This window comes from Cryptococcus neoformans, chromosome 11 (assembly GCF_000149385.1).
Source record: "Cryptococcus neoformans var. neoformans B-3501A chromosome 11, whole genome shotgun sequence".
In the NCBI taxonomy this organism is placed as follows: domain Eukaryota; kingdom Fungi; phylum Basidiomycota; class Tremellomycetes; order Tremellales; family Cryptococcaceae; genus Cryptococcus; species Cryptococcus deneoformans.
Genome location: NC_009187.1, coordinates 133,792 through 146,351, shown reverse-complemented (window position 1 = coordinate 146,351; position 12,560 = coordinate 133,792). Strand labels below are relative to the sequence as shown.

Genomic DNA, 12,560 nt, shown 5'->3' with positions numbered 1-12,560 from the left:
AAACGTTTGTCGAGGATTGCGGCTAAATAAGGTCAAACCATTGGTAACCGAGAGGAAAAACTCAGTGACTTTTGATCATTCGGCAGACCCGGCCACAGAGCTCCATTTTACCAGGATGATATGCATGGTGGCTTTATCGTCGGTCGAAGACCCATGAATGATGTGGGTACCGTGCGCCACAAAGGACTTTGTTTATAAGGATTTTAGTCATTGCAAAGTGTATCCTGCCGCGTTGAATTCATTGATTTACCTATGTCATGGTATAGCAATGGGCAACAAAAAAACATGAAGCGCGATTCCTCGCTGCTCACAAGCATTATGGTGTGGGGGGATGTCTCTTAGTGCTGCATACCCAGGGTTTTTTTGATCTCTGCGGGCGTTACCAGGACGGCAGCTATGATGCTTTTCAAAGATCTGCGAGGAGACTGATGAAGATTGCCAACGAGAACAGCACAAGCCCAGAGCTATCATGGCATTCACCCGTCCGTCAGGAGTACGTCGGAACTTACAAAAAGAACAGAAAAGAGGAAGACGAATACAACATGATGATGTTCTTGTATAGAAGTTCCACGTCACAAGTGCGATCGGGCATACTCGGTGAAAGTGATGTGGCATTGGTAGTAGATCGGCGTCATCATTGACCGTTGCGTCCCGTCCTCATAGTGTTGTTCATTTCCCCTATTTCTCACCATTTCTCTTTTTCTTCTTCACTTCTTAACTCAACAGCCATCCCTGGAGGAGTAACCAGACACATAAACGCAGTAATATCCACAGTTAACCCTGCGAAACTAGAGTCCACCTATCGCCTTCTGTTCAGCGTCACTCAACAAGCCACACCCTTCCACCTTGATTTCTGCTTGACCAAGTCGACATAACGGTCAACTGTACCCGTCAAGCCATATATTCGAGATATATATCAGGTGATTCGACACACAGTAGAGCACGAACAACATGTCGATCGAACTTAGTCCCTCTACCCAACTGGGTTTCCCCCGTGAGTCATGTCTCGATCGATAGTAGCCATGGGAGGTGATGTGGAAGGTCAGAGGGGAAGATTGTGTCGGAAAGCAACAATCCAGGAGCCCTGCATAGAATTCAAGGTGTTAGGGCTCCCTGACGTAGATTGGCATTCTAAGGCGCGGTCGGCTGCGCAACACCTCTAACGCCCTATCCACCTATCACCATCTCTTTGTCGCCGCCTTTCTTCATCTGTAGCCGAATCGTACTAACCGTTTTCTTCACTCCGATGCAGGTCCCTTCACCAGCGTCGTCAAGCGCTCGCTTCTCATCCATAACCCCAACTACCACCCTGTTGCCTTCAAAGTCAAGACGACTGCGCCGAAGCAGTATTCTGTGAGGCCCAACTCTGGAAGAGTTGAGGCTGGAGAGAGCGTCGAAGTGCACAGTGAGTAGTGTCTTGTAATACGAATCTAATAATGGATTGCGGATTGATGGATGGATATCAGTCATGCTGCAGCCTTTAGCCCAGGAACCCCCTCCCCACGCCAAGTGCAAGGACAAATTCTTGGTTCAGTCTGCGTCCATCACTCCTGACGAAGAAATGCACTCTTTGGCGGAATTGGTCAGTTGCTTATGATCTTGAAATTTTCAATTGCTGACATCTTTGGATAGTGGTCACAATTGGAAAAGACAAACAAGGGCGCTATTAGCGAGCAAAAGCTCAAAGTTGTGTACCTCCCCGCCGAAGACGGATCCACAAATAACCAGGGCATCCCTGAAGAAGACGAGGCTAATGAGGCTAGCAGGGTTGAAGAGCCAGTGAGTAGCTGCCTGTTTCCTAGGGGGAGCGGATTTGACCGTGGTCTTCCTTTTCACCTCCTTTTCCGCAACTTTCAATTACAATTATCTTCATTCTTGCTTCAAATTCTTTTTCGGTGGCTCTGCATGTAAAAAAGAACGACACTTATCACGTCGGCTTGACAAGGTGGACCACAAGGCCGGACAAGGAGTACGATCCGACTCTTTTCCGTAACGGTGGTCTGACCTATTGGGAAATTGAACAGCCGCCTTACAAGCCTCCTGTCACAGTTTGTCTTTCTTTTTTCAGCTTTCCTCTTCCTTATTCTTTTTTGTGCATGACTATATAACCCCCTAGATATATTTAACCCAAAAGACCTAGAAGGCTAACAAGTGCACAGGCCATCTTCAGCCACGCCCAAACATCACCTTCCCACGAGAAACCCTTTTCTCCCCTCGAACAACCCAAGTCTGTCGACACCACTGCTCCTGCTCTTGCCCCCACTCAACCTCCTCTTCCATCTCTCTCTCCCGCTGCGGTTAACTCTACCAACTCAGCGCTCGAGCAATCTCTTGCGGCCACCACCTCTGATTCTGAAAAACTGGCCGTTGCGCTCAAGGAGATTGAATCTCTTCGTGCCCAACTGGAAGAGGCCAAGGGTCCTCAAGTCTCTGGCTTGAGGAAGCGGGGTATGGCCGGAGGTGCTAACGAGCCTGCAAACAAGCCTGCGCAAGCTGTGGCTACTGCTCAACAGCAAGGTGTCCCCCTCGAAATTGTCATCGGGCTCATGGTCGGTGTCTTTGTGTTGACTTACCTGTTCTTCTAATTACCCGCTCAAGAGCCTGGAGTGTCTTTAGAATGTGCGGTAATGGGAATAAAAAAGAGATGGAGCAAATAAACGCTGCGGTAAGGAGACAAAGTGGGAAGGGATTGGATAGGGTCTAAATTAAGACTTTGACGTCGAGGGGATTTACCATTTACCTATTTTTATTTATAAGGTAGATTTGTTTATTTCAGATGTGATTATCGACTCTGTGCATCACCACATGCGGACACTCAAGGAACATGATTGTTGACTACCAATCTTCCGGTTCATCCACCCATTCACCTTTCCTTCTCAACTCCCTTTCTACTTCTCTAATCTTTCTATACCCGCCCCACCTCGCTTCCACCCCGTCCGCATCATTTCTTTCCACCCCCAGTTCTCTTCTCAATTCTCCTATGCCCTGCTCCCATCTCTTCTCCCAATATACCGTCACGAGGCTCCTCCCTTCCCGCCCCGTCCTTAGTGCCCAGGGTACCCAATCTCGCGTCCAGGTCTCTTTTCTCTTTAACCTCAGAGGACCGAAAACAGAAGAGAGGAGTGCTACGGGGAGGGACATATTGGAGAATTCGAGGACTTTGAGGGATAGTTCGTGTGGAAGAGTGGGGGGTAAGGAGAAAAGGGTGTGATAGAGATCGTGGGTTTGGCGGTAACGAAGCATTGTGTATGCTAAGAGTGGAGAATCGATGTATTGCACCTGGGGTTTGCATCAGCCCCAATTAATTCCTCAAGTTAGAAGCGTTGAAAGGCTCACAGGAGCTCGGCTCTCTGGTTCCAGCCCTCCACCTCCCAACCATTCTACATATTCTCTCCCAAGCGTGCCCCTCTTCAGTTCTTTCAGTTTCTCAATCGTCTTATTCGTAATCTCCGGTCGATCCTTCATAATCTGTCTCCCCTCAGGCGTCATTTTCATCTTCTCATGCAGCGCCGGAAGGAAAATACCGGCTGTGGACTCCGAGAGGGAAGCGATGAGATCACCGCGTGTGACGTCGAGGACGCCGACAACGCCTGACCCAACTGCGAGGAGGGCGTTTTGGGCGGGAGAAAGGGGGATATGGCCTGGGTAATTAAGTTTGCGGGTGAGGAGGCGGGGACAGGGGCGCATGGTGAATGATTTGACAGAGAAATAGGCGGAGAAACTAATAAGTGGAACGAGGAAATCGGCGGAGGTCGGATCGAAGAGTGATAATTCCAGGGGAATTGCCAACGTCATCACTTTTTGCGTGCGACGCGCTTAGTTGTGGGCGACTCGGATTACCGAAGTCACCAAGACCAGTTTTCCTTATCTCCCGCCCGGTGGTCCGCTCGTACCGGATCTCTGTTCACAAACGCATGCATTGTTTGTACTTTTTTTCTCAATAGACAAGATGTCTATCTCATCCTCTCAGCAATCAATATGTCCTACACCTCTGCGGAGCTTCTTGACGCCTTTCTCTCCACTACCGACGATAAGATTATCCCACTCACCGCAGCAGGTGTTGCGGCGGGGTGTAAAGTCTTTGGTGCGGCTATCTTGCGAAAGAGTGATTTGAGCGTGGTCGTGGTGGCGACCAACAATGAGACCTCCTCCCCTCTTCTTGTAAGTAAGATTGAATTTAAGAATTCATAATACAGTGCCAGTGCTGATACAATTCGAACAGCACGGAGAGATCAATTGTATTCAGCATTTTTACGCTCTTCCTGCGGATCAGAGACCGTTGCCTAGCGAGTGTGTCTTCTTCGCTACCCATGAACCTTGCTCACTTTGTAAGCTTTGTCTATATAGTAAAGCTCCAGTAAAGCTCCAGCTAACCCACCAAAGGTCTCTCTGGTATAACCTGGTCGGGGTTCGACAACCACTACTTCCTCTTCACATACGAAGACACCCGAGACGCATTCAACATTCCCCATGATATTCGTATTCTTGAACAAGTTTTCAAGGTTCCGGCTTCTTCAGAGTTACCATCTGAATTTGCAAATCGACCGCTTTACAACAAGTCAAACGAGTTTTGGACAGCACGTTCAGTGGCGGAGTTGATCGAGGATTTGGAGGGTGATGAGAAGGAGGCTATGAAGACAAGAGCGCAAGAGGTCAAATACAAGTACAATGGGCTTTCAAAAGTGTATCAGGACGGTAAGGGGAATGCTGGCATACCGCTTGCTTAGTAAGGGGAGTGAGTTAGAAAGTTGATACTTGTTATCTTATGTTACGCTTATTCATTTAAATCGTTTAAAGAACAAGTAATCTATTGGCGTCAAACAGGAATCTTCTATCTATAACCAATTGTTATTACAGTATTCACCCACCATACCCACAATAGAACTCACACCTTTCACGGATTTGATAAGAAGGAAACAAATCGCTTAGAACTCTCCTGGACCCCTACCAAAGTAACTTCCACTTGGAACAGTCAACCATGGTGTCCCTTTGGCATCATCCGTGTCGGATCCAACAGTGTTACCCCACCAATTCAACTTGACACCATTGTAGCTAAGAGCGAAGAAGATGATGATGGTGGCGAGTGCCGTACCAGTATCCATGGCAGCTTGGGTTAGGTCTGGAGAAGGAAAACTGCATAAGCGTTGCCAAAAAAGAAAAGGAAGGAGTTGAACTTACAATTGTATCGCTTCCACCAAGCAAAGGCCCGCCTTCGGATGAGGTAGTTGAAAATGAAACCAAAGATGAACCAAAGAGAATATTGGGCTGATGACAGCAGTCAGCTAAGGGCGAATGGAGTTTGGTCGAGCTCAGACTTACTAGTGTTGGCGGGAGGGATATTGCCTAAAAGGCTTCGTCATTATCTGAGGTCAAGCATGTAGGGAAGGAAAATTTACCTGCAGCATTGAAGAAGACGGGCACGTTAATATACTTGACCCAGCTGCTAGGGTATCGTCGGTAAACAAGGTAGACGAGCACAGTAACCACAGGCTGAACAATTCACTTTTTAGCAATATCTTATTCCAAAAAAAAAAGTACCTACGCCAATGAGGAAGAAGTACATCAAACCATTGTAAACCTGGCCCGCCTGGAACATCCTTTGAGGACCAATGGTACCCCAGATAAGAGACGCGTTGTACACCACCTTCGCGCCCGCACAAGTGAATCGGTCGGAATTTGTAGGTTGACAGAGGTCTTTGATGTTGCCGATCATCCATCTAAGCACTGGGCCGCCGTCAGCATGGGACATCCAAGGCGAAAGGCGAGCCTTACCTCCGGTCTGAGTCATTGTAGCCAAAAGGGTAGAGTAGATCTGCGCCCAGAAAAGAGTTCGGGGAGGGATTTTCTACCAGTCCCGTCAGTTGATAGTTGGGATAGGTTATTTATGATAATTCACCATGTACTGACCGAGCTTGAGATCTTGAGCGAAATCCATACCGTGTTTCTGTTTCATCGTCAGTCGTTGGTTTCTGAAAACGTTCCCAGAAGGCTGAAGACGTACGACACTGTTATAGCCGTAACACTTGACGAGCATGTTGGCAATAGGTTTCCCAGGCCAAGCATAACCCGCAATCAACTCGGTAATGATATTCAGGAAGACTATGTTGATGATCAGCACAACTCCATCTGCAAACCGAGCAAGACTCACTTCGCTGATTGGTAGTGCCCTCGAGGATACCTTCGGGCACAATCAAGACTAACCCCATACCAAAGCAAACCACAATGAAACCCCAAACAGGCAGCTGAGTATCCCAGTATCTACAAGTGAAAATACCAAGGCCAAGGACAACGAGGGTGAGGACGCCGTACCACCAATCAGGAACTTCCTTGTAAGAACTCATCAATCGCTTGTGGATATCCTCTCCACCGTGCTTGGCATCCTTGAACTTAGCCCAGATCTCTTTACCGCTGTAAAGGTAGGTGTAGAAGACGATACTGGTCACAGCGGCAAAGGAGAGGCCGTAAGTGAGGGAGTAAGACATGGAGATGTACATGGGGGAGTACTCTTGGTATTTGGCAAGGACAAAATCGAGCTTCTCGTCAACGACTCGAGAAATGTTGTAGGATGATCCGGTGTTGTCAAAAGTTGATGAGGAGAGAAGAGGGAGACTGATGAAAGGTTAGCATGTGGTTCGTTGCACATTTCGATTGTGGAGCATACTAAGCACTGTGCCAGACGTTCTTGTAGTAAAGCTGTACTTAATTAGTACCTACGGCCTTACGGCCTTAGAGACTTGAGATCAACTCACGATGGGTGACAAGAACAGATAGAAGAATACGACAACAGCAAAAGCATTGCAAGTAATATAGAAAGGTGTGGTAAGGGGATAACCAGCATAGTTGATTTGAGTCCAGTCGAAACTGATTGGCAGAAGACCTAAACCAGAGTTCATCTGTACAGCTCATTAGCCCATCACTCTTCGAATAACACAATGAATACCCACTCCAAAAATAGTGTTGACCTTCTGGTTGTGGGGCACAATCCAAGTGATGAACGCAAAAGTACTTAAAGAAGTCCAGATGTAATCAGGGAACCAGAACCAAATGAAAGCGCCGATAGTCAGATAAACGAAGAAGCGGTATCTGGTGATAGTCCACCCGTTGGCCGGGCTTCGACTCTGAGGCTCATGAAGAGCTCGGAAAAGTACGGTGGATGCGAGGGATGAAGGCCAAATGAGGGCGGCGGGGTATACCAGCCACCTTCGAGCGAGACCAGCGAGGCCGAAACTACTGTGATTAGCTTGAGACTGGGAATGGCGAGACTTACCCAAGAGCTTGCGTGGTGAGCAAATATACAAAGGAGAAACCAGCTCCAAAATCACTGTTCCAATAAACGGGAGAGATGATAGCGACAAGAGAACCCATAGCATAGGCGGTACTCGCTGTCAAGTTGACACACTAGTGGTTTTACTCAGCTGGATGCCTACAAGGGGGGTGTATAAAGGCTTACAATAACGATAAGGGCATGCTCTTTGATAGTAAACTTTCCAGGGTTGAGGTAGAATGAGAAAGGCCCAAGGGGAACGACCCATTTAGGAAGTTTTTCCCAAGCTCGACCTATAGGAAATACTAACAACTGGCAGACCACATAACCCTGCCAGAAGGGTAAGCTGCCACTTAACATGGTAGGAGGCGAAGTAATCTACAATGGTAAGAGAGGGCTGGATACCAGATTATATCAGCCAGGTCCTGTGATTTCTCGGAGGAGACATACATAACGCAAGCCGAAGAACTGGTTGACACCAGCGAAAAGGACGACAAAGACTGTAAGAAGGATCCATGCTCTCACAGCTAGTAGTGGTCAATTTAAGAAAACATAAAACAGTTAATGATCACTCACTGTTGCAAGGGATACTGGGATCGTCTGTGTTGGGCACGCAAGCTGCTACTTCGGGGACTGAAGAGGGATTAGCTGATAACCAAGCCCGGCAATGAGAGATACTCACAAGGCGACTGATCACCATCCACATTCCAACGAAAAGCCTCATTGGGTGTAAGCTCCACTCCGGGGTCTTTAATGGACTCGACCTTGACTTCAACATTATCTGTAGACTCATTCTTCTCTAGATCCACATTGTCCTCCTGCTTTTGATCGAGCTCTGGAGACTCAGTACTTGCGTAGAATGTTTGGATTGGAAAATCGGTTGCCTGATCCCGTGGGATAGGTGCCTCAATCCCGTTGTAGGATGCCGACATCTTACTAATGGAAAACTAGTTGACTTTGATTTGGCCGCCGGCGATGGACGATGATTCGATGTCTTCATCTCCATCCCTTGTTTCCTTTACATACTATTTGGGATATCGGGCTCTTTCCCACAGATGCGCGTTCATTCCGATATCCAAGATGATAACGTTGACGCCATATTGTGCATTGGACAAGGCATATGTCGTGCAAGTGGGGCCCTGGGGTGAACGAGGAGGGGGGGCGGTTAACGATAAGCGATAAGTGACAAAGTGTTGGTAATTTTGGGGTCGGGAATACCATAGCTCGGGACTCTGACAATATTGATTCAAGCTCTGTTGGCCCGAAAAGCGGAAAATGGGTCAACAAGAGAAGCGAGGGAGAACCGTTCTGCGTATTTCAGAAACAATAAGGAACGGGTGGCAGTCACGTAACTGGGCTAGCAAATAGCTTAGGCACCGCTGAGTTGCACGCGATAGCGTCACTCTTCGTTGTTCTTTTCTCATTTTCATGGCATTTCTGTCAAATACTTACGATCTCCACCTAGCGCTAATCGCGAACTTGCCGACATCTGGCATCGGCAACTGGCAATCCCCAGCTCGAAAATCTTTTATTGTAAGCCGCAGCCGGTCGACGTAGTGTAAGATCCTTTTTGGATCTGTGATACCTCGTGTTGACTGTACCAGTACATGTGGACTAGAGCCAGATTCGATTAGAGCTGTGGGGATATGCCTGTCGTTGATGACAATTTTTCGTTTTCTCTACTGCTGTTGAACACTTCATAAGACAGTTGTAGATTGTACGCTGGTACCCGCATTATTAAATAATGTACTGTACATATGATTTCCCCCAACATCTATCGTTCCAACGTAATAAATAGAGCACGCAAAATGATGTTAATTTTTTGGACACACTGTTCCATCATGGCGCTTTCGTCACTTGTCAATCATCACTTTTTCCTGAATATTGATTTATTAGCCAATTAGTACAGCTTAACAGGTATAAATAAGTCATCAAAGTCGGAAATCGACATCTGTATGTACTTCCTCATCAGCTTCGAAATTCAAGCAAGTCTAAAACCCGTTGGCGCTTGAGTAGTTGTGGTGAACATAAGAAATATCTATCATATTTATCATCTATCTGGTGCGGGCTTCGGACAACGCCGGATCGCGTGATTGAATGATAAGAGAAGTGATAAGCGTAACGTAATAGCAGTTACGTAGATCACACGCAATAAAATATTTATATCACCTTTGGTGATAAAAGGATTTCGTCATGCTCTCAATAAATATGCGTACGTTCTCCGTCACCACCGCTGGACATAGCAAGCGTGGACTGCTGCTCATTCATTTGGTCGCTGTCTAATTCACGATAAAAGGTTACTCCCTTCCTCCCTCTTCAACCTTGCAGTCTTCGGTCGAGGATGATGATCATCGGATATCTCCGCCCTGCCGATCTTCTCGATTCGGAATGTAAAATGAACGTCTTCCGAAACCCAAACTCTGGTCCGGTATTTCCGTGATGGAGGACTGCACAGAATAAACACGATGAATGATGGATTCATGTTTATCATACACCCATGAAGAACATCAACCATGATATCACTATGAGAAAACATAAATCATACAACTATCAAAAAAAATCGTGACAGACGGTACAAAATAATAATAAAAAGCTTCAATTATGATAGTCCCTCTTCTGTGCCCCACCCAGCGGCAATTTTGTTTTTTCACTTGCTTTTTTTGGTCTCGTCCCCTCATCATGCTCGTCTGGAATCTCGGTCCGCTTCTCCGGGCCGCTTCTGCCGGAAATTCCGTAGCACGACATTCGCGCATTAAATCATAATAATGATAGCCATCGTTATCGCTAGTATGAGTGAAGCACCGGACCTCGCCCGCTCAAATACTTGTCCTGGCACTTGCGCCAGAATTTCGTTATCCCCGCCTTCCTCCTCTTCCCATGCAGAGTTGCTTGACAGTTCTCCTTAGCTCTCTGCCCATACCTGGCGCATAGGTTTTTCGGAATATCGGCCAGTCGAAGGTAGTAAGACGTTCGACGTAAAAGGGATATCACGATTTACTTCCTTTTGCCTTCTTTGTCTACTTGATCGACGTCCGTTGGGAGGCTTTTGGTACACGCATTCACTATCACTCCGTCGTTTACAATGTGAACAAGCGGGCCTTTGACCATTGCATCTAAATCGAAAGATTAGTATTTCGTCATTTTGAAGTGTTTGTAAAATGTATGACTTACTTGAGTTTCTTGAGTCGACAAAAGTTGCATGCAATCGCAGTTTTTGGTAAGAACCGCTTGCCAAATTCAAGCCCTTCCTGACCACTGCATTCCTCTGGTCTGCTCTCCTGCCTGCCCTCGCCAATGCTCTTCTCTACCAGATCGTTGGGATAAGTAGACCGCCTAGGCCTTCCTCGCTTCTTCTTGGGTAAAGGCGGCACAGACGTCAATCCTTCTTCCAGAGGATTATAGGAGTACTGTGGGGCGGGATGAGGCACGTCCACCCCTATAAGATGCATACCTTCCGTCTGATGGGCATGCATCTTGAGGATGGGTGAGGTATCATTCCGGTAGAACCCTTGGCCAGGGACCGAGAAAGAATGTCGGTGGCTGGTCATGACAGGTGGTGGCACGTGATGGGGTGATGGCGATGGATAAGAGCCGTGAATATAGTTTGGAGGAGGATGGTTTCCATCGTTTGTTGCTGAAATAGAATGATACTGGCCAGCCTTATCCTCAGACGCCGAAATTCCATAGGAGACTTGAAGTTCTCCGTGTGTCGATACAACCTTTGAAAAAAAAATGGGATGGGACGGGAGAGGAGCGACCAAATCGGGGTGAATATGGATCTGCGAGCAGTCTCGGAGCTGATCTGCCGTTGGAGGGATGGATTTTTCAGAAGGGACTTGGGCGACGCAAGGCGCCATACGCGGAGGATGAGGAATGACTGGTTGAGGTACAGCAGGAAGTTCGCCAGCAAAAGGACTGAATATAGATGCTGGATGATTTACGGCAGGTACAGACACATCAAGGAAAGCTTGAGGTGAAGGCAAATAGTCAGTATGAGATAAAACCACAGGCAGCTGCCACTCAGCCGCAGCGAGCTGCTCATTGAGTGGGGGCACTGGCGGAACGGCTGAATGGGGCAAAAGAGGGAAGTAAGTGCGCATTTGCTGAAGATCAGTAGTCAACTGATAAGGAGATGGAGTGGGCATCGTAGTGTGATTACGTGTTGTCCAGTCGCCAAGATCAGTGCGGCTGAAATGGGTAGAGTGCTCGGATGTAGGGGCGGATTGACCTTGTGATGAGGGTTTGTCGAGTTTTGCCCGTAAAAGTTGATCGTAACGATAACCAGTTTCAAGGCCGATAGCTCGAGCAGCGTAGGATTCACTATTATCCAGTTCAGCCGGATGTTTGGTAATTTGACAAAAAGGACATACTACCTATCGCGATCGTAGACTTCTTGGGCTTCTCGAAGTCCAACCGTTGTCTGAGATTGGCTATCCAACACCAATGATCCAGTTTTAGTGTCCAAAGTCGGTGGCAGCTCTTTCCAAACCTCTCCAGTAATTTTTGTCAACATTGTTGGAGGCGCAGAACAGCTCATCATTCCGCATCCATCCTCTTCCATTGCATGTTTCAATCTAAAATTGCGTCTCTCGGTGAAGTAATCAATCTCATCAGGAGTCGCAGAAGGATTTTCGAATGGCGAGTGGGCATGACGTTTGCTCAATGTAATAAAGGGAGAAGGGGGGTATAGAGATTGGGCTTGCGGTGTCATGTTAGAAGCAGGGTTGGCCTCTTCTTGCTGCAGTTTTTTCGCCATTAAATTGTCGGATCGCACACCAGTGTCGAGGTCGACAATTTTACGCTGTGTTTGATATTTCGCTGAGTCCGCAGTCGGATGCGCATTACTTGACCATAATAATCGTGGTGTCCAATGACTTGCGGGCGAGAAATCAGGCCATTTAGACTGTACCTCCCCGAAATACTCGGGGTTCGGTGCAGAAGTCGGTGACATCGTGGACGGCATCGAACCTTGTGTGTCAGTCGATGCAGTGTTGTGGTGATTTTGGGGCTTGGAGTTTTGCTCCACGTTTGCCGTCTGGGGCATTGTATTGGAAGACACAGAAGATATGGGGAAAGAGATCTCGTGAAGAGGGATTTTGCGCAGCAGTCGAAAGACAATGGTGATCAGGCGATTGACGCTTATTTTGGAGGTGCAGTGTGCTGCGTGATGTTGCGGCCTCTTGCTGGGACGTGCACTCCACTTCACCTGTAATGTTGTTGCGTTGGATTGATGCAAAATATATGCTTGAGTATAAGAAAGACCTTCTGTGTCGCATGCATATTATGCGAGGATCCA

General features: G+C 47.4%; 5 protein-coding genes across 5 annotated transcripts; 2 read left to right on the top strand and 3 right to left on the bottom strand.

The window, feature by feature from the left end:
• Positions 1 to 951: 951 nt before the first annotated feature.
• CNBK0490 (hypothetical protein) lies at positions 952 to 2,585 on the top strand (the record flags this gene model as incomplete). Its single annotated transcript, XM_767582.1, has 6 exons — positions 952 to 994; positions 1,253 to 1,405; positions 1,467 to 1,582; positions 1,633 to 1,779; positions 1,917 to 2,048; positions 2,160 to 2,585. The coding sequence occupies 6 exons, from the start codon at positions 952 to 954 to the stop codon at positions 2,583 to 2,585; spliced, it is 1,017 nt and encodes a 338-aa protein (XP_772675.1).
• Positions 2,586 to 2,835: 250 nt separating this feature from the next.
• On the bottom strand, positions 2,836 to 3,795 carry CNBK0480 (hypothetical protein; the record flags this gene model as incomplete). Its single annotated transcript, XM_767581.1, has 2 exons — positions 2,836 to 3,279; positions 3,337 to 3,795. 2 exons carry the CDS (start codon positions 3,793 to 3,795, stop codon positions 2,836 to 2,838), a joined length of 903 nt encoding a protein of 300 aa, XP_772674.1.
• Positions 3,796 to 3,978: 183 nt separating this feature from the next.
• Positions 3,979 to 4,727, top strand: CNBK0470 (hypothetical protein; the record flags this gene model as incomplete). The annotated part of the gene is made up of 3 exons (XM_767580.1): positions 3,979 to 4,161; positions 4,223 to 4,328; positions 4,384 to 4,727. The coding sequence occupies 3 exons, from the start codon at positions 3,979 to 3,981 to the stop codon at positions 4,725 to 4,727; spliced, it is 633 nt and encodes a 210-aa protein (XP_772673.1).
• Positions 4,728 to 4,925: 198 nt separating this feature from the next.
• CNBK0460 (hypothetical protein) lies at positions 4,926 to 8,196 on the bottom strand (the record flags this gene model as incomplete). The annotated part of the gene is made up of 18 exons (XM_767579.1): positions 4,926 to 5,119; positions 5,179 to 5,265; positions 5,320 to 5,343; positions 5,397 to 5,490; positions 5,543 to 5,724; positions 5,773 to 5,845; positions 5,897 to 5,944; positions 6,002 to 6,099; positions 6,149 to 6,609; positions 6,662 to 6,693; positions 6,750 to 6,893; positions 6,945 to 7,227; positions 7,268 to 7,398; positions 7,451 to 7,594; positions 7,647 to 7,661; positions 7,715 to 7,791; positions 7,841 to 7,897; positions 7,947 to 8,196. The coding sequence occupies 18 exons, from the start codon at positions 8,194 to 8,196 to the stop codon at positions 4,926 to 4,928; spliced, it is 2,394 nt and encodes a 797-aa protein (XP_772672.1).
• A 2,062-nt stretch (positions 8,197 to 10,258) lies between these two features.
• On the bottom strand, positions 10,259 to 12,544 carry CNBK0450 (hypothetical protein; the record flags this gene model as incomplete). Its single annotated transcript, XM_767578.1, has 4 exons — positions 10,259 to 10,307; positions 10,436 to 11,584; positions 11,635 to 12,470; positions 12,527 to 12,544. 4 exons carry the CDS (start codon positions 12,542 to 12,544, stop codon positions 10,259 to 10,261), a joined length of 2,052 nt encoding a protein of 683 aa, XP_772671.1.
• Positions 12,545 to 12,560: the final 16 nt, after the last annotated feature.